This window comes from Phaseolus vulgaris, chromosome 10 (genome assembly GCF_051622355.1).
Source record: "Phaseolus vulgaris cultivar YP4 chromosome 10, ASM5162235v1, whole genome shotgun sequence".
In the NCBI taxonomy this organism is placed as follows: domain Eukaryota; kingdom Viridiplantae; phylum Streptophyta; class Magnoliopsida; order Fabales; family Fabaceae; genus Phaseolus; species Phaseolus vulgaris.
In genome coordinates, this window is record NC_143507.1 from 21,943,099 (window position 1) to 21,965,337 (window position 22,239).

The following is a 22,239-nucleotide window of genomic DNA, read 5'->3' on the forward strand; positions in this document are numbered from 1 at the left end:
GTACCATAACAGAAAAATTGTTTTAGCTTTAACTGAGCTTTAAATGCTTTAACTGTTTACGCTCCAGTCTTTAAATGTTTTGACCAATCATTAAATACAATGAATAAGTTTGTTAAGATTTGATAACAAACAATATCTTTAAATATATTCAGAAAAACAGATTTGAGTAATTAGATTTTGAATACAAGTTTTTGAGTTTTTCAAAGAGTTGAGATTGCTTAGAGATTGTGATTGATCAAAGAGTGTGAGATAGGACTTCTGCTTGTATTGATTTCAGATTTGCTTCTGTAACAAGTGTAATCCTTGTATTCTGTAAAAACAAGTTGTTTGTGTGTTTGCCGAGAAGTGTTGTGTGTTCTTGAGGGGATCAAGATCAGCATTCTTAGTGTTGGTGTGTTGGCCAAGAGAAGTGTGTGTCTTGAGGGGATCAAGGTCACTTTCTTGGTTGTGTTGTAAGTGATCTAGGTGTGATTGCTTAGTGGAATTCCTCAGTGGTTTCTGAGAAGACTGGATGTAGCTCTGGGTTTAGAGTGAACCAGTATAAACATCTGTGTGCATTATCTCTATCCTTGATCTCTTTAAATTCAGTTTTAATATTTGCAAACTGGTATAAACAACCGATTGTTTCTGTGAAACAACCGATTGTTTTTCTGGTGCTGTTGTTTTTGCTTGTTGATTTGGCAAACTGGATTCCTTATCAATTGTTTCTTGAAGTAATTTCATTCTTGACTTAAAAGTTTGCGAAAACCCTCTGTAAACCATTCACCCCCCTCTAGTTTAAAGCCATATATTCTAACATGTTTTACGCTCCTAAGATACAAAACACATATTGGAGAATCCATATTTGACAAAGTGACTTAAGTTTTCAAATATTTACTTCAAGCTTTTGGGTTTTCTCAAAGAGTGGAATATGATTGTTGTTTGATCTTTTGATTGAGTCAAATCAGGTGTAATCTTTCTCTTTATCTCTTGTATTTCTGGAATACTTGTGGTGTGTGCAGAAGCAAAGTTTGTTCTGAGTTCTATGGTGTAGTTGCTAAAAGATGTGTGTATTCTTGAGGGGTTCAAGATCACTTCTTTAGGTGTGTGTGTTTTGTAATCTATGATTGATTGCTTAGTGGGATTCCCAGTGGTTTCTGGGGACTGGATGTAGCTCTTGTGATAAGAGTGCTTATCTTTTTCCCTGAACTCTTTAATATCCGATTTAAGTTGTTTTTATTCACTGCTGATAAAAACAACCGGTTGATTTTCTGTAAATCAACTTAATCAGTTTTGTTCTTTTGGTTTCCTTAGTTTCTTTCTCTGTGATTCTTCATTGGCTTTCATTATACCTTCTAAATTACGCAAGTGTCACCCAGGCCCAGCAACCGAGTTGTCCCCCCACTCTACCCAAGAGTCGAGCCATCACAAAATTACTACCGAGATCTGATCATCACAAATGTATTTACATTTTTTATATGGGTTTACTTTTTTTAATTTTTATAAATGTATTTAATTTTTTTATGTGTTTACTTGTTTTTAATTTTTATAAATGTATTTACATTTTTTTACTGTTTTTAATTTTTATAAATGTATTTATATATTTTTTATTATATGTTTACTGTTTTTAATTTTTATAAATGTATTTATATTTTTTTTATTATGTATTTATTGTTGTTACATTTTTTATTATTTGTTCATTGTTTTTATGTAACATTCCTAATTTTTTACCTATATATAATAAAATAAAAGTAAAACAAACAATATCTAATTTACATATGTATATATACAACTATCTCATAATTGTATCTCAAAAAGATATCCCTCTTCATAGGGATTTTAATATATACACCAAAAATTTTAAAAACAAAACAAAACATTCAAATTAAAGTTATCTCATCCTCCAACTGCTCACTGAGGAGCTCTAGTACTTGCAATCTCATATGCTCTCGTGTAAAACACGATCATCACAGATAAAGAAACAAACCCAAACAAAGAACAAGGTAAGCTAGCTATATAAAAATTTCTATGTAATTTCAATTTCAAATTAATAAACATAATTCATCAAGTCTCATACAATTTCTCAAACCATCAAGTGTCTATTAAAATTCATAACTCATCTTTATCATGACAGACTTTTACTAACTCACAACACATAGAAACTTGACTCTACTTCCGGAGGACTTGTATATTGAAATTAACATCCAAAGATCTGCACCTGTCATACTACTCGCTGTGAGATCCACACAGCCATGCACATAATCATCTTAATATCTCATCATCTCATATGACAGGATAAATCCATTTGATCTGCTCTAATAAGTTCTTTCAAACCTCAGACTCAGCCAAATGAACCTCCTTCGACTCTCACCAACTGAATAACTTCATCTATCTAATTCCATTATATCAGTAGAGTCAATATCGTCTCATTCATAAGATACTCACAAATCAATACACCCTAACAACAATCTCAACACGGTATTTCCTTTCCTGAAAATACTATGTCATGATCACACTATCACATCATTCCATATCTCATGTAACACATCAATGCACCATTCTATCACATCATATTTTAAAATTTTCTAAACAATCCAAATATATCTCAAAATTCATTGAAACACATAACTAAGTTCCTTTAATTATATTTTTTTTTAAAAAATTAGAATTTTCACTTAAAAAGAATATGCAATGATAAACTAGGCTTTCTAAAGCAAAAAAAAATAAGTTTTCTTTTTTTTTTATAGAGAATCTAGCTTGAGTGAAAATTTACTCGCTTGAGCAAGAACAGGTGTCGCTCAAGCGAAAATTCTCTTACTTGAGCGAGATTCAACCCGAGAGCACCCAAAATTTCAACCTAGGTCTCGCTTGAGTGAGAATTATCTCGCCTGAGCGAGATATGAAGAATTTTTTTGCATAAACTTGTTATACTTGTTAAATTCTAAACCAACATTTCATTCAATTGATAAATTTATAAATCTACACATTACATTTACAATTCTTGCATAGAATTATACAAACACTCTCATTGAGTCATTGAATTATTAGATGAATCTATACATATATATATATGATTTCTAAATCAAAATCATTTAAAATTAAGTAACCAATTCTCATCAAACATTTCATTTAATTTGATACAACAACTTATTCAAATACATTCATTAACTCATTCAATTTCAAACTCATATACATTCTACAACATCTACTATATCTAAATTTTCACATTTCAATCTCAAAAAAATTCCAATCTACACAAAACTAGAAATTCTACAAGAAAATTTGAAAATGGTGACCACGTCACCCCCACATCCAGATCTTCTAGCCTATGGTTCTATTGGCAATTTAAACTAGCTTCCCTTACCTTTACTTGAGCAGATGCTCACTAAGAGCTCCAAACCTACCAAAATCTTCAAGAGTAGCTTAACCTGCACCACAGAGTCATCATAAAAAATCTAACTATATCACTAGGACTCTGAGCTAACAAAGACTAATCCTAAAGCTAAAAGAGGCACATGCATAAATATAGATTGAGGAAGATCTACAAGTTCAAAATTTGACTAAAAGAGAAGAGCAAAAATTGAACTTACTCTATCAGAGATTTTGATCGCACAATCTTGTAGTCTTCGTTGCCAAGAGTCTAATGGCGGACCCCAATCGTCAAATTGATGATCGAAGAGATCAGAATGTTAGAGAGAAAGGAGAGGAAAGGAAAAAAGGAAAGTTTTATAGAGATGGTGGTTCTTTTGAAATGAAACCTGAATAACTGAATTTTCTATTTATGCGCTATTTTCATTTTAATAATAAAATATTCAAGTGTCATTTAAATATACCACTTCTACTATAAGGTTATTTTATAAATCCTTACATTTTATGTTTTTATTATTATGTGTTTGTTGTTTAATTTCTTATTTTATGTGTTTATTGTTTCTAATTTTTATAAATATATTTATATTTTTTTGTTATTGTTTAGTATTTTTAACTTTTATAAATTTATTTAGAAATGTAACCAAGTTTTAAATATAATTTTAAGTTTGTTAAATATGCACTATTATTTTGTATAGTAATTAAGTTCACATCAATATGATTTAAAATAAATTTAGAATTAGTTATAATTTTTTTAGCAGTAGTAGTATTAGAAATGATTAGCCCTAATTGTAAGGATTAAAGTAAATCATAACCCTAACACTATCCTTTACATAACCCTAACCCTAATGTTATTGTAGTAACTCCAACTTAAAGTGGTTAGAGTTATTTGTAGCATAAACTATTTCAAGTGTATCCATAACCTATTTTATGGTTGTTAATGACAAGGTTAAGATTACATGGATAACAAGAACAATTGTCCACCACTTTGGAATGACGACGACATGCAAGAATTTGAAAACAAAATTGTAGTTTATAAGGATCTTGCTCATGCGAACATGAATCTAATTTAAAAAATACAAGAGCAATTGAAAAGAAATATTGAACTTGCATCAGTGATGATTCTTTGAATCATTGCTTTTGGTTTGAATTTGATGTATATGTTAAGTGATATAACGAACTCTATTACTGAGTTCGAACCAAGAAAAAAACGTCACAAACAAGAATTCATGGAGTATTTCGTGCACACCGAACGTTCTCGTGACATTATTCGCATGAGACCAAAAGCATTCATTCAATTATGTGAATGGATTAGGGCAACTGAAGTTGTTAAGGATGCATTCAATAGTTGAATAACAAGTTGCTAAATTTCTTCACATTATTGGACATAAAGTCAAGAATCGAAGTGTTTCATTTTTTTTTTCATTGCTGTGGAGAAACAGGTTCTTGTCACTTTTACAACGTTCTCATGACATTACTCGCATGGGACCAGAAGAATTCATTCAATTATGTGAACGGATTAGGGCAATTGAAGTTGTTAAGGATGTCTATCGTTCAACAGTTGAAGAATAAGTTGCTAAATTTCTTCATATGATTGGACATAACGTTAAGAATCGAAGTGTTTCATTTTTTTTCCATCGGTGTGGAGAAACAATTTCTTATCACTTTTACAACGTATTAAATGCAATTTTGATGTCGGAAGGAAAATTCATAAAGCAAGCAGATGGTATTCATGTCCAACCCCAAATCTTACACACAACCAACTTTTTTTGTACTTTAAGGTTTGTTTATTACAAATTTCCTTTACAATTATCATAATGTCTTTTGCATTTGTATTTCTTTAGACCTGAAATTTTGCTTACCATTAGGATTGTTTAGGGGCCATTGGTGGCACTCATGTACGTGTGAAGGTCTCACATGCCGATGCCTCTCATTTTCGAGGAAGAAAAGACTGGCCAACTCAAAACATATTCACAACTTGTGATTTTACATGAAATTCACATATGTTGTAGTTGGGTGAGAAATAAAAACCTCATATTCGAGGATATTGAAGGAGGCTTTCATAGGAGATGATCCTTTGGTTATTCCAGAAGGTAAGTTTAAGGTGTTTGAGAATTCATAACAATAGATACAAAGGTCATAATATATAAAACTAAAGGATGTTTCCTTGGAATCTTTGTTGGAAAATATTGTCTTGGCGATACAGGTTTTATGTTAAAACCACAAATATTAACACCCTATCATGGGGTTAGATACCACTTGAAATAGTACTCTCGAAGAGGTCCACAGAATGCGAGGGAATTGTTTAATCATCAACATTCATTGCTTAAAAATGTAATTGAAAGGATATTTGGTGCCATGAAAAATGTTTCCCAATTATAGCTAGTGGGACCGAGCCATATTACGATTTGGATACTATGACAAATATTGTTTTATCTTGTTGTATTTTACATAACTTTCTTCGCGGGGTGGACAATGATGAGTCTTTGATAGAATAAGTGGATTGTGAATTGTTGCAACAAGATATACAAGTTTCTTCTTCTCAAGCCCATGACGATGATCATAGACTAGGTTCAGACATTAGGGACACTATAATGAACGAAATGTCGCAAGATTATGTAAACAATTGATATTGTAATAAATGTTGTTTTATATTGTGCTTACTCTATGGGGGGGATTCAAAATATAAAGGAAAGTATGTCAAACATGAGGTTGGATATCAACACTATCAACACACAATTGTTCAGAATCGAAGATAGACTTCAGCAGCTTGAAGGTAACGAAGAATATTGATTGTATTTTTATTATGTTATTATTATTTTGTATGTTGAACTTATTTTGATTATCAGTTAAATTTAATGTGTTATTGGACATATTATGTTTGTAATTTTTTTAAATTCCTATGACAACATCAAGTATCTCCATTTGGAATTCTAATATAATGACTTCATCTATTGTGTATTGTAATGACCGACTATTTTATGTTCATTAATGATAAACAAAGATTGTTATTTTATTTTATTTGTTTTATTGGATACAAATTAAAATTAAAAATAAAATGCAATTCTCTTCATGTTGTCAGTTAATATTTCTTAATATTTATGAAAATATGTGAATTTTATTGTATCACTATGTTTAAATAGTACATTATTTTAAAAATATATAAATTATTCAAATTATTAATAATATTAAATATTTTAGTACTATTATAATTATTAATATAATTATATATACACAATATACAAAATTAAATATTAGATAAATTTATTTAACAATTTAAAAAATATTTAATATTAATAATAATATATAATTAAAAAAAATAAAAATAATGAAATAAAATTATAATATCCGCAAAACATGTATAGTTATACCAAATATCAAATATATATAATAATTATTATTTTCATAAATTTTAATATTTTTAATACATTTATTTCAATTTAACACAAAATTATTTTTTATTATAATTTTTTATTAAAAATACAACTAATTATGGATATTATTAATTAAAAAAATTTAATTAACTCAAACTTTAAAAAAATCATAATTCATTATTCAGATTTTTTTTAATAATAAATGTAAATTTGTAAATTTGCATTTTACACTTTTAAAATAATTTCTAGATTTCCTTTCAACTATCACATTCCTCACAAATTTCAATAAATCATCCTCACAAATATACTAAATTATCTTTTAATCTAAACAAGTTCACACATCCTCTCTAATCCTCACAAATTACTCTCACCCTCCCCCTCTCAAATTTTCTTCTCAATCAAAACACACCTTTATTAAATATTTCATTCCAGATGTTTAGTATTATATATTATTAAGATAAAAATTTATACCTGATTATGAACAACAAGAGTGTGTTTGCTTTAACAAAAACAGTGTTACGGGAACAAATGAGTAATGAAAATCATCCTTCACCCATGCAAAGAACAGTGTGGAAAGATATGCTACCTAGCATTGATGCTATTATTGTTTAACCCCAGTTTTTGTAACGTGTATACAATGTTTGTAGATTCAAATGCACATTCAAATATCAAATTTAAGTGTTTCTTCTATTTTCACTAAATTATAATACTTCTTTCAACATTTATCAAATTTTATTTTATACTTTTTCCTTTTTCTTATATTTATATATTTTTAATTAGTGGATGTTTACATTAATTTTTGTAAATATTAAAAAAAATGTCTTTCACTTAAATTTACACATAAATACCTTATATTTTATTATTCAAATATTTTTAAGATATGAGTAAATTTGTAAACTTACATCTTATACCTTTTAAAAAAAAAAGAAAAAATTTCTTACAATCATCACATCAGTCACAAGTTTCTATAATTCTTTCTCACAAATTTACTCTAACATACAAAATCCAAACACTCTCACTTTCTTTACACTTTTCTCTCAAATCTTTACACATCCATTTTCTAATCCTAACACAATCTTATAGTAGTCTACTTGTAAAAAGAATATAGATAAAACTCAAAATATTAAATGGGATTTAAGGAGAGAGATTAAAAAAATATATTTTATGATGTAATACAGAAAGAAATAGAGAAAAATGATTATTTTTTTTTAAGTAAATGTGCATTTTGTTTCATTTTTATTAGAATATGAGTATCTTTTTTTTACTAAAATAGATAAGATTTTAAAATGCATAAATTTTAATCTTTTTTCTCTGAAATCATTCTTATTTAAGCTATGATTTTATATTAAATTAATTTGGTTTCTAAAGTAATCATAGGAACAACTTCATTATTAGATTTTTAAATTCTTTTTATAAAACTTGTGCTTAAGACAACCACTTAAGATTTTAATTTTTTATTTTAAAATTGTTTTTCTAATTTATTAATAGAAGTGGTGGGTTGAGCCACGACTTCAACACATACGTTTCTATTTTGTTTTACAAAAGTTGTGGGTTGTGCTAGGTTGAGCCCATTGGATTTTTTTTTTTAATTTTTAATAGAAATTGTGGATTAATTTTAAGTAGTAGATAGTTTTTTCTGTTGATTTTTTTTTCTATTTCATGTTTTTTTATTGTATATTATGAATGTAGGTTTTGTTTTTAAGTTAAGTATTTGTGTGAAATTTTTTAAAACAAATATTTAGACTTTAATTTGAAATTAAAATGTGTATGTAATATATTAATTTTAATTTTAAATTGGTAATTGTATTGAATTTCTAAACACTGATAAGTATTTTTTTATGTAAGTTTATTGATTAAATTAATGATGTTAAGTAACTGTAATGTAAAGAAATAAAAGTTAAAAAGTATACCATTAATGAAAAAAACAGTACGAGATTTATAATTAAATATAAATAATTTGATATAAAAAAATCATAACTTGTTGGAATAATTTCTCATATTTATTTTCAACAATAAGAATATTTTTTTTTTAATTTGTTCATCTATCTTGTTATGTATATGAGTAGTTATTGATATTTTTGACAATATAATTGTGTTATTGATATTTTTGATAATATACTATAATTTTTGGATTGTTTCATTTTATAACTTATGAGAATTTTTTAAAAGAATATAATGTAAAATTTAAGTGTATTTTTGTAGCAATCAAGTCATTCACTATTGAAAATCATTGATGTAAACCTTGGTTTTCTCCTAGAAGGTCATTTTTAATTTTCATGACATTCATGTTTAAAGTTAAATTTGCACATTGACAACTTTTTATGCATTTTCATTAATTACAACTTTTGGCATGTGGTCTCATATGACATAGGATATAAACACCCACGTATCCACTCCATCTATTATGGAAGACATTTGACAACTTACAACCAAATGACGTAATTTCTCATTCCTAAAAAATTCATTAATTTCTTGAAACACACTTATTATTGTTCACATACTGAATATGTGTTTAATTCATGAATATTCCATATCGCATAAATAATGTCAGATAGTTCATAAACATTGAGGTTTCTCTTGTAAGTAGGTAATTTGTTCCTTTGATATGTTCCACCATCGTAGAGTTCCATCAAGTCAATTACATGATGCAACACTTTGGCCTTCGCTAATCCATTGAATATAGATAAACTCCACAAAGAAGATATGCAAGGGTAAATCAATCGATATTGGCCACAATATCATCAAAAGTGGATAAGATTGTGAAATGATCGACATAATCGTCTAATTCAAGGAAATGAATTTTATGGAAATGTCCATTTCCGTGATATCACGCTATACATGCAATGATACATTGCACACACTATTCGATACATATCACATCAACAATTAGGATTTGACGACGATTTAAGTTTAATTTCAAATACATTTAATTATTCTTTTGTGGTTCAACTTATTTAACATTTAATTTTTTTCCACAATATGACATGTCCACAACCTTCTTATCAACATGTGTGATCTTCTCCAACATTCAGAAGTCTCCATTACCACATATTGGTTAATCTAGTTGTCAGCCACCTTTAATGTTTTCATAAGTCGATCATCATCATCATCACATGCCAGCACAATCTTTACATTAACACATTTTATACACATAATATTTTTTCATCGCAATTACATTTTTTTCAAGCACATCAAATATGCTTGCGACATATACTATGCCACCACATATAATCCAATTTCATCCATGGATTACTATAGATCCACAATGTCTTCCATTATGTAAGTCAAGATGACAACGACGAACATAAAAATAATAATAATGATGACAATATCAAAATATACCACCATGAAGACTTTGAAGACAAACTAGAATACCAACTTCTGGCACTAACTCCCATAAATAAATATCTTACTATCTTATGTATAATTCTTCAAAAATAATTATCATGTTATTCAATTTAGTTTTATTATTTTTTATAAATTTATTATTTTTCCACAAAGTAAATTAAATACGATTTTTAATTTCAAATTAAAGTCTAAATATTATTTTAATTTCAAATTAAAGTCTAAATATTATTTTAATTTTTTTACACTAATAATTAAGTTAAAAACAAAATCTACATTAAATAAAATACAATTTACAAAATTAAATAAATAAAAATCATGAAATATTTGTTTCTAAACAAAAATGACAGCATAAACAAAATATATATAAAAAAAACCTATGTCCTAATACCACGACTTCTATTAAATATTTAAAAATAACCTATATGCTAAAGTTGTGGCACAATCCACGACTTTACAAAGAAATTTAAAAATCTATGTGCTGAAATTATAAGGCTCAATTCCTCTATTTCACCATCTAACACTTTTTTTTTTTTATTTATCTATCTACCACCCTTTTGTTTTTATTTTTCTATCTACCACCTTTTTGTTTTTATTTCCCTATCTACAACCCTTTTGTTTTCATTTCCCTATATAATACCATTTCAAAAGTTAAAAAAAAATTAAAAAATTGATAATTTTAATTTTGTATGCATTAAAAAAATAAATATTTTTAATGTTTAAAATAGTTAGAAATATAATTAATAAATAAATGAGTTTTTACAAAATAAAAATTAAAAAATTAAAAATTAAAAATGTTAGTTTAAAATTATTTTTTTAAAGAATGAAGAAAATAAAAAATTAAACCCTACAAGAACATAAAAGTTGAACCTATAAACATAAATTAGTAATTCTTTTTATTATTATTGATGATGTAATCATGTTAATTTCAAGTAAAAAATACAGGACATAATTATAAAGTCAATTAGTATTATTTAGTAGTGGACATAGATAATATTGAAGTGTCTATCCTAAATCCAAAAATCCTAAAAAAAAAACTAATGCAAATGCTACACTTAATGCTTAAAAATGAGAAGAAAAAAAATACAAAATAAATAAGTATAGAAAATAAAAACAACAACAATAAAAATAAAAACAAAAAACAGAAATAAATAAAGAATGATAGAAAAAGAAATAATAACTAAAAAATAAAAGATATAAAATAAAGGCAAAAAAAAAGATAAAGATAAAATATATAAAAAAAATAAAAATAAATCAAAACAAGATAAATATAAGAGATATAAGGCGATACTAAATAAGTATATGTTGATCATAAAAAGGAAAATAAATTATAGATGATCATTCATTTAATATTTTCTTCAATGGTACATTAAATAGTTTGTGTGAAATGAAACATAATTAATGACGAGAAGTGGATGATCTAGTAATGTTGGGACACTTTCTTTTTGTGTGTCCTGGTGTTTGACAATATGCACATTTTTTTGTTCGATCATGTTGTTCTCTTATGTCCATATAAGTCCTTATTCGACTTGACTTAGGCCTTCCCTTTGAGGTTATTTTCATGTCAGGACTTAGACATAGTATTTGACCAGTGTATGCAGACCAATACCCTTCATTTTTTAGTTCACAAAATAGTCCTTCGTAAACATGAAAGACCTGTTGCAATGTGTACACATGTGAGATGTACCTAGCAAAATCGTGGTGAGCATATTTGCATGCAGCAAGCACATGGGAGCATGGTAGGTGTAGTTTTTGGAATTTCCCATAGTCAAACCATAATTCGTCCAAACGAACTGCAAATCGGCCTGGTGGTCGTACTTTTCTTGGATTTTGTCTTTCTTCTACCAAAAATTTGGTGTTCCTACTATCAAAGGAAATCACTGTATGAGTGTTTGCCTTTAATTGTTCATCTTCCAATGCTTTTGCTGCAACTTCAGAGTATACATGTCCATCAACCACCATGGCTTCCACTTGCCTGCCTCTATCTGTGAAGAATTTATTGCAACAAGTGAATGTTGCCATCACCATGGGAGATATTGGAAGATTTCTTGTTTTCTTCAAAACATAGTTGATCGACTCAGCCAGATTGATTGTCATATGTCCCCACTTTTTACCGTTGTCCCATGCAAGAGTCCACTTCTCTCTCGGGATATCATCCAGCCACTGAGTTGCCTCAAGATTTTCCTCTCTAACTATGTTGTAATAGTAAAAAAAGCGTGGCTCTGTCGTTCCCTATGCAGTTTTACGAGGATGACTTCTTTCATACTTGTAGGGTCATTCCCCTTTTGATAGCAACAACTTTTGGTGTCATAGAACTGAATGTACATCCTTCAATGGGACATTCTTTCATTGATCCATCATTAATTAACATATAATGAAGCCATTTGTTGACAACAAACAAAATGTTGGGTGTGTAATACAAAAGGAAAGATGGAGAAATCAAAGATGTTGGGTGACATACTTATTTAATATCACCTTATATATCTTATCTTTATCTTGTTTAGATTTATTTTTATTTTTTTATATATTTTATCTTTATTTTATATCTTTTCTGTTTTTAGTTATTATTATTTTTTCTGCTATTCTTTATTTATTTCTGTTTCTGATTTTTTTATTCATTAATTATATTTCTAACTATTTTAAATATTTATTTTTTTAATACATTCAAAATTAAAATATCAATTTTTTTAATTTATTATTATTATTATTTTACTTTTGAAATGATGCTAGATAGAGAAATAAAAATAAAATGGTGTTAAATAGGAAAACAAAAACAAAATGGTACTACATAGAAAAATAAAAATTTAAATAGTGGTATATAAAGAATTGAGTCGAAATTATAACCCAACCTAGTGCTTCTACTTATAAATAAAAAGAAGTAATTTAGAATCCTAAAATTTGTGCCTATAAACATTTCACTGGTAAAAATAAAATAAAACCTCATATTTATGTAAAAGTGATTGTACACACAATTTTTAGATTTGAAAGATATATTTATAGAACCAACTTATCCATTTTTATAAAAAAAATATTTATTATAATAAAATTGAAACAAAATTACACTATTTATGTAAAAAAAAAAATCCTAAAAATGGTTTCATTGGGTCTTAAAAAAAATAATGTTAGTGTCGGATTACTTGTAAAAAGAAAAAAAAGAAAGAGGCTCCAACAAGTTATTACCCTTTAGATATGTAGACATCATTATAGTCACCCCTCTTGCCTAGTATAGTGTGGCATTTATTTGCTCAACTACACTCCATTATGGCATTGAATTCACTCAACTACTCAATAAGCTCAGCCACATGATTATACTTCAGAGCATTCTTCTTGAACCTCTTCGCCCCATACCCTTCCCCCACTATATAAACACAACCAACGTAGAGCATCCCAAAGCACCACACCACAGATAAAAGGTCCCTAACACATAATAAGTATAGTACCAACCACTATCTGGTTCTTGCAAGAGTTGAGTGCGTCATGGCTACCATGGTAACTAGGGTTTCTTTCTTGGCCATTGTGTGCCTGGTTCTTGGTGCAACAACCAGTCCCAAGGCACAAGCACAGATGACATGTGGCCAAGTTGTGAACAACCTGAGCCCTTGCATTTCCTATGTGATGTATGGGGGAGTCAATGTTCCTGCTCAGTGCTGCAATGGAATCAAGAACCTCTATGGCCAGGCTCAGACCAAAACTGACCGCCAAGCTATTTGCAGCTGCATCAAGAATGCTGTTAGTAACAGTGGCTTCAACTACTCTCGTTCCAATCTCAACAATGCTGCTAATCTTCCCAAGAAATGTGGGGTTAACATTCCTTATCAGATCAGCCCTAACACTGACTGTAACAGGTACTCCATTTAATATTTTCTCTAGGTTTTATAAGAAACAAAGGATACCATAAACATTTTGTTAAAATCATTTTGCTTCAACTATTTGTCCCTATATTTCTCCTTTCCAGCTTTAGTTTATAAAGAGAAAAATTTTAAGTTTCAGTGTCTATGCAGTTTTGTCGATATTTTCATCACTTAACAGAGTTTTTATACGATTTAGTCTCCATGATATTTTGTCAAAGTTTTTAATCATTGTCAGAAGGTTTTATCTACGAACTACAATTCATATTGATAATGAGTTACTTTTCTCTGTGCAACTTTTCAATGCTTCTAATAATGAGTCCTTATTGTTGTTATGCAGTGTGCAGTGAGGTTGGGGTGCGTGATGCATATGTTATACTAAGAATAAGAAGGCCACGTGACATGACATAGGATGACTGGAAATTGCTGGTACTAGTTATCATGTCTGTCGTGGATAAAGTCAAGTACTCGTGAAGCTCGTTGTGTAGGCACTAGTAGAAGAAGATATAATAGAGTATTATGGAACCAATTATGGATGTATAAGTCGTTATTGTCCCATATAAATGATAATATAATTTGAGAGTTTTATGAGACATGATTAATGATTATGGTACCTAGTGTCTGTTTCTTTGTTCCTTGACCCAGACTACTATAGGGGAAAGTGAGGTTTCAAAACTATAAAACATAATATATTTAAGGAACTGAATCTAAATTTTGTGGTTGCTCGTCTTGGCTAAATGTGGTAATTAAGTATTTAAGCAAAACGAGTTTAGTTCGAGATATTAATTAGACCAGTTAAAGGAATATTTTAAAAAAATATTATTTATTAAAATAGATGATGAAATTTGCTTATTATAATAAACTGGATTTTTTTTTAAATAAATAAATTAGACAAACACATTAAGAAAGAAGTAGGAATATGCTTATTCTATCTATAAAGTATTTCTTTTAAACAAAAATACTAACCATACATATTTCTTGAGAAATACATTTTATTTCTGAAGTAATCTCCCGTACATATACATTTAAGTATTAGCAATAAAGATAAGTTTTTCAAAAGAACATAACTTCAGTAGGTGTCATGAATAGACAAACTTTGACCGAAGATTCTTATTATGGAACACTTGTTTTGTTTATGTTTTAAAAACATTATGTAATGAATATTTACGTACCCACTCTCAAATTTATGACAAGGTCACGTGAAAATTGAGTGAAAATCTACGGCTTCGATCTCATTGTCTCATCTCAAATAATTTTGACTGTAATAATACTTTTCATTTTCAAATATCCACAATACAGTATTCGGATAAGAATAAAAAACACGGTAAGAAACAAAGTTTTAAATAACGGTAGGTTAATATAATTTCATAATTTAATTAATGAAAGTCTTTTTAACTTTTATTAAATTTTAAAGATCTATTCTAAAATTTCAGTAGAATAAGAAATTTTTTAATCTTCATTAAGTTCTAAAAATATATTCTAAAATTTTATTAAAATAAAAGAGATTTTTAATTTTTGTTAAATTTCAAAAGTTTATTCAGAAAAATATTTTAGATTTTTCTAAATCTCTATAAATAAATAAAAATAAATAATTTTAATATATTTTATTTTATTTTTATTTCCCTTTTTTTGTTAATTTAATATATAATTTTTCGTGGTTCAAAACGCAATTCAGTGGTCTGCATAGTAATTTGGGTCAGTTTTTGCAAAATCCTGAAAACTGTTGTGGAAAATGATTTCTGTGGTGTAAAGAGCAATGTCATTCTGTTTTGAATTTTTTTTACAAATGAATCAATTGGATCTCTGTTATTCATTTTTCTTGGAGTGATTTTGAAAACGTTAGCGGAAAACAGTACGGTGTTGGAAGAATTGCTAACGGAGGAGTTGCAATACTTCGGCGAAACCAGTTAACGAAGAAGACCACCATAATAGTGCCTTGTATTTAGGTTTTGAAATTGGAACTGAATTTGAAGCGATTTGTTGGTAAATTTGAGATTGAGCGAACACAAACCAAAGAAGAACTGTAGTGTTTCGTATGAATTGATTCATGTAAGTTCCTTCTTTCGTTTTCATTTCCGATTCTAAAAATTCGTTTTCTGTGTTCTGTTTGTTGTTTTTTTTCTTCTCACTGGAAAATTCATCTTTGAACTTGTTGCTTTAAACGAAGAACTGTGTTGAGCGATTGCGGTGAGGAGATTGGAACCGTAGAGAGAAAAAATCATTAGGTGATTCAGCAAATCGTTGACATGTTTCGGAAGGAGAATTTGAAAATCAAATTGGTGAAACAGTGACTTTTGATCCATTCGGTGTTGTAAATTGAAGATTTTCTGTGAATTGAAGCATAGATTGATCTAAAAAAAAATCACAAAGTATCTTCAATTCTTCTTCATTTGAAGCGGTAAGTCACTGCAAATTAATTTTGGTGATTTTTGGAAAATTTTGAGTGAATCGTTGGTGATTCAGTGGAAGTGTTCAAGATGAGTGTGATTATTTGTGTATTTTGATGACTTTTTACGATAAGTGTATAAAAGTAATAATGTCTTTTTTAAGGATAAATATCGAATTCACCAAAAACTGTTAAATATTTAAATAAAATATTTGTTTGAAATAAAACAAAATAATAAAAAATTGTTGGAATTTGTTAATCATTGTCAACAAGGTAAAAAATTGTTGTTTCAATTAGAAAAATAGGGACTGGATTTCATATTAATGTTCGTATAAAAATCATTGATATTGATTTTTTATATTGATTCCTCACATATTTAAAAAAACAACTTAGAATCGATATCAATAACAATTAACATTTCAAGTCTATTCTTACCACTTAAATATGTTAAGTATTATTATTATTATTTAGGTTAGAATCATAAAAAAATTATACAAAACAATAATATCAATTATCAATAAAGAACATAATATTATGTTTAAATATCAACTAAATAATAAAAATTTGAACAGATTACTCTCAATCTCAAATGGTAGAATTGACCACACATCTTCTAATATCTTCTATTCTCCCAATTGGGTCTCAGGTCACTCAATGATGTTTTCCTCTCAATCTTGCACCCTAAGGATGTGCCTCAAGCCCCCTATTTAACCTAATTTTCATTGACTTAAGAAGTGACTTCTCGCTTGGGCGCTAATGGGTTTGCTTGGCGAGTAAAAAGTAAAAAGGCCCAACTTTTCTGGCACTATCTCGCTCAAGCGAGATTGAGCTCGCTTGAGCAAGATCCACTGGTGGCATCTTAGCTTTTTTGTGAGTTTGGGCAGCTTGGTGAGTGTTGATGCATTTCAGCTTTCTCTGTTTAGTTTTGTATATTTTCCTTTTGTCCAATTCTCTCCATACTTTCCTAGACACCTGAAATTAACACGAATTTGGAAATAAATCGTTCTCATTTAATAAAACATGTAAAAATATATAATTTCATAAATTAGGAATTATTTTATACTTATTTTAGCAATTAATACCCATAAGTGCCTATATTTCAATATGAAATATTACTAAAATTTGGCACTTGTCATATTTGGAATGTAATTCTTCATTTTTTCACATTTGTTGTTTAATTGCAATTTATTTTGTGGGGAGTTTGGAAACAACAATTACGGTGATGGAAGCAATAGTTTCAGTGAATTGAATTGTTGCGGGAGCAAATATTGTGATTGTTAAATAATTTTGATGCATTAACAATGAGTGCCAATTGTGTGACAAAATTATAGTAAAAACAATTTTTTTATTCTTTGCATTGATGCTTAATTCGTGTTTTGAATTTGCTGAATATGTAAGATGCGTAGACAAAGAGTTCAAGCAAGGAAAGATAAGTGAGAAAAACCAAAACAAGAGAAAAGCATCAATTGCTACCTCCAATATATATTACACACGACTGCAACATTTCTGAATTAGAGATCATTGTCCATTATCACACAAATGGGTGAAGGAAGAGTTCTCTCTTACAGAAAAATTCTTGTGCACTTTTTTTTTTCAACAACTTTTGTTTTGAAAACTAACTTAACTATAAGACTAGAATCATTTATATTCTCTAACTTTTGTGATATTTTACAGTGTCTGTTATGTGATGGTGGCATTATTATGATGTAATGCATGACATGTTAGCCATATGGAAATCCATTTTCACTCACATCTTTGCTATTTTTAATTTATGTTCTAAGAACAAGGAAGAAGAAAAGAAAGAACAAACCACGGAGTAAAAGAAGGAAGAAGAGAAAAAAGATGAAGAACCTGCAGAGATAGTACTCAAGGTTGATATGCACTGTGAAGCTTGTGCAAGGAAAGTTGCAAAAGTATTGAAAGGATTTGAAGTTAATTTAGTTTATGCTCTAAGCTAGTCATTTAATCTAGTTGGTGTATATCCATGAATGCTATTACATGAGAATCAAAATTCGAAAGAGTTGTTTGTTTGTTAGTAGTTTTTTAGGATTAGTGTCAACGTGTACTTGTTAGAGGGATCTGTTATCTATAATTGGTTTTGAATGTAACAACATACATGATGAAGTAAAATTTCCTTCTCTATCTTGTCCTTTTTACTTTAATATTTTATTTTCCAGTAAAAATTAAATAAAATTAAGGGGACACTTCATGATATCCCAACCTTTATAAAAAAAAACCAACAAACCACCCATAATGGTTACAAAACATGCTGCAGAATGAAAAAAAAAACTGCAGAGATCTACATACATATTTTGCATAAAAAGATGATCATCGGTACCTGACTTAAGTTGAACCAAACCAAGATGATCTAATGTTTTAAGCATGTAAACTTGGGAAATAGGTAAAAGAAAAGGTTCTCTCAACTGAAAACAACGCTATGATATAATTTTGGGCATGGCAAGGGAATGACCTATCTACAAGAGGAATTTCATGTTTCTATCATACATAGAGATATATTAAGAGTTGCAATATCCTCTTGGATGAAGAACTTCAGCCCAAAATTTCTAATTTTGGTTTGGTGAAGCTCCTACTTGGGGACCAATCTCATCTTAGCACAAAATTTGCAGGAACAATGTAAGTCCTAAAAAAACCAATTTTAGCTTGAAAAGTTTAAAGGGTCAAATGCATTGTACCATGCATAATAGTTTTCACGATTTCTTAAAACTATGTGGCGTAAATGTTATGCATTTGTTAGGGGATATACAACCCCTCAGTATGCACTCCATGGTCAATTATAAAAAAAGGTTGATACATACAACTACGACATAGTGGTCATAGAAATCATAAGTGGTAAAAAGAGTACTGATGTTAAGATTGTTGATGATGATGTTGAAGATGAATACCTTCTTCGACAAGTGAGAATTTTCCAATAAATATATATATATAAATTTGCTTTGTTTTTCTTGTGCCAACTTAATAATACATCATAACCAATAGACATAGGACAAAGAGTCAGAGAGAGAAATATAGAATGTGACTTTGTTATGTTATTAAAGGTGTAGGATCTTCTTTATATACAAAAGTTAGAGAGAGGATATAACCCTATGGTTAACACCCCCCGTTAAACTCATGGTTGGATTAGGAATCACCATGAATTTATCCCTGACATTAAGAAACAAATTTCCAGATACAGGTTTGGTGAGAGGGTCCACGACTTGGAAGTGTGCAGGAAGATGAAGAAGATTACTGGTGCCCTTGCATATATGATCACGAACAAAATGTAGGTCCAACTCAAAATGCTGTCTTTGAATGCATAACATGATTGACACCGAGAAGGACAACACCAAGATTATCAGAGTACAACTTTGGTGTGAGAAAGGGAATATGTAATTCTGAGACTGAGTCCATAAAACTTCAGTAAGAAGAGCTGCAACAACACGATATTCGACTTCTGTTGAGCTTCTGGAAACAGATTTTTGTTTGTGAGTAGACCATGATACGAGATTTGAGCCAATATAGATGCAATAGGAAGTTGTTGATTTCCTGTTATCAACATCAGCTCCCCAATCTGCATCGGAGAAACCAATGATGGAGGATGAAGACTGACGTTTCAATAAAAGACCATAATTGGTGGTTCCAGCTAGATAGCGTAAGATGTGTTTCACAGCTTGCCAGTGGTGTAGTTTAGGGTCATGTATGTTGGTGTTGAGGGAATAAAACGGAGCAAGATATTTGTGAACAGAGAATATATATTTTATTTCACTGCTACTTTTCAAATAAGAATACAATCTCTCTAAATAGTCTTACAATAGACTTCTCAAATTCTACCTTCTCTATCATCAAACCTATACTATAATTTACATTTAAATCATAGTATAAATGACATTCAAAACTAGAATTAAAGATAATAATTATTGGCTATTCAAATGCTAAAATAAAACTGATGACGGTTGACGGCTTTGAGTTTAATGCTAACAAATTCCCCCTTAAACTCAAACCTTTCATATTTTTCATTCAGATTGTTATCGCTCACACTTCCAATTTTATATTTTTCCTTACCCCAACAGCCTCCAATATTATATTTTTCCAGTAGTCACCATAGTGTCCTTGATTAGAAGCAACTTCAATTTTCTTCATTGCACCAATCCGTGCAGAATTTTGAATTGAATTACTTTTAATTTTCCAAACAAAATCTTCTCCATTTTCACTCTTTGAATTAAAAGGATTTAAGAAAGACTTTGACTTCAATGAGCTTTGAAGATAATGATTATACCATATTTCCCTTTCAGATGATGTCTCAACACCATTCCATTTATGGTCTTCTCCTAAATCAAAACCACTATTTTCAAGTAAAACACATGAACCAAAAGAGGCTTTTAATTTGAATTGTAATTCATTCACCTTTTCTTTTTGTGCCAAAAGCAACAAATGGAGTTCTTCAACTTGATTGACTCTACTTTCCTTGTCTTTCTCCATATCAACATATTTTTCTTCCAATTTTGTAAACCTTTTTTCCAGGTTATCAAATTTTGCTTCAACACTCTCCAATAATTGTCCCATACTGAGAATATTACTCTTCAAGTCAGGTACATAAATTTATGTTACACTTTCTTTGGATTTAAAGGCCATGTGCTCCTCCTCCATTGGATTGAGAGCAAAACTTTTTCCCTTCATTTCAACTTTAAACAAATCTCTGCCATCAACATCTTTGATTAAGCAATGTTTATTTTCAAACATCACTTTATAGCCTTTTTTTGACCAACACTCAAAAGATTTTGATCAATCTCTGGCACAAAAAGAACATTTGTAATGATTTTTATACCTTTATAGCTTGTGATAGCTATTGTGCCTTTTCCTTTTACTGCAAGGTGTTCACCATTTCCAATCCTCACCCTTTTAATATCAGTAGTTCTCAATTCCTTGAAGAGTTCCTTGTCATGTGTCATGTGGTTGGTGCAGCCACTGTCAATTAGCCAAGATGCACTTGAAATATTGCTGCAAAAACTAGTTGCAACGAAAAGTACATCCTCCTCCTCATTTGCAATTTGAGCATCTACATCTTGTTGCTCACTTTGGTTTCTACAAATGATTGCTTCATGCCCAAGTTGATTGCACTTGTTGCACTTAGCATCAGGTCTTCTCCAACACTTAAACGGTGGATGACCTAACTTGTTGCAATGCTTACAAGGAGGATAATTTCTACCTTTGTTTCTCCAGCCGCCTTCATGTTTGACTAGTAAGGCTCCTTCTTTCCATCTTGTCTCATGGCTCTCCTTTGTTCTTGTGCTTGTAAAGCATTTAAGAGCTCTGCAAGAGAAATCTTTGATAGGTCCTTTGTGTTCTCCAAGGTTGTTATGGTGACTTCAAACCTCTCTTGAACTGTTACAAGCCGTTTTTCCACAATTCTTGAATCTTTTAACACAGATCCAAGCAACCTCACTTTGTTGACAATGCTTAGAAGTCTGTCCGAGTACTCTTTTACGGATTCCGACTCCTTCATTCTCTGCAATTCAAACTCTCTGATTAGATTCAGGGTTTGCATTCCACGAATCCTCTCATCACCTTCATATTCTGCCTTGAGGTAATCCCAGATTTCTTTTGCTGACTTCAAGGACATTATCCTTGTGAATACCATAGGAGATACAACTGCAAATAGACATGCTTTTGCCTTTGATTTCTTCATCTTTTTTTCCTTCTGTGATTTTATTTGTGCCACCGTAGGGTTTTCTGTAAGGGACTGAATTTCATAGTCCTCTTCTACAGCTTCCCATAAATCCAATGCTTCTAGGTAGGTCTCCATATGAACAACCCACATTTGATAATTGTCTCCATCAAAGACAGGTGGTGCCATTGCTGAAAAATTTGATCCTCCTTCCATTGGTGCACTTTACTAACCTCACAGATCCCTCAAGAAAATAGCTCTGATACCACTTGTTGGTGT

General features: G+C 29.6%; 2 protein-coding genes, 1 long non-coding RNA gene and 1 pseudogene across 4 annotated transcripts; 2 read left to right on the forward strand and 2 right to left on the reverse strand.

Annotated features, from left to right (window-relative positions):
- Positions 1–11,462: 11,462 nt before the first annotated feature.
- LOC137817894 (uncharacterized) lies at positions 11,463–12,391 on the reverse strand. The gene is made up of 2 exons (XM_068621119.2): positions 12,331–12,391; positions 11,463–12,286 (listed from the first exon to the last, which is right to left on the reverse strand). The coding sequence occupies exons 1-2, from the start codon at positions 12,389–12,391 to the stop codon at positions 11,463–11,465; spliced, it is 885 nt and encodes a 294-aa protein (XP_068477220.2).
- Positions 12,392–13,433: 1,042 nt separating this feature from the next.
- LOC137819238 (non-specific lipid-transfer protein 1) lies at positions 13,434–14,505 on the forward strand. Its single transcript, XM_068623025.2, has 2 exons — positions 13,434–13,909; positions 14,253–14,505. Exons 1-2 carry the CDS (start codon positions 13,542–13,544, stop codon positions 14,260–14,262), a joined length of 378 nt encoding a protein of 125 aa, XP_068479126.1. The 5' UTR covers positions 13,434–13,541; the 3' UTR covers positions 14,263–14,505.
- Positions 14,506–15,725: 1,220 nt separating this feature from the next.
- On the forward strand, positions 15,726–18,440 carry LOC137818340 (uncharacterized). Of its 2 annotated transcripts, XR_011082061.2 has the most exons (4): positions 15,825–15,961; positions 16,080–16,310; positions 16,945–17,186; positions 18,080–18,440. It is a non-coding gene; the product is annotated as an uncharacterized LOC137818340 (long non-coding RNA). The 2 variants fall into 2 exon arrangements; XR_016516235.1 differs by lacking the exon at positions 16,080–16,310 and having other exon boundaries at positions 15,726–15,961; positions 18,080–18,325.
- Positions 18,441–20,752: 2,312 nt separating this feature from the next.
- LOC150024687 (uncharacterized) lies at positions 20,753–22,239 on the reverse strand (annotated as a pseudogene).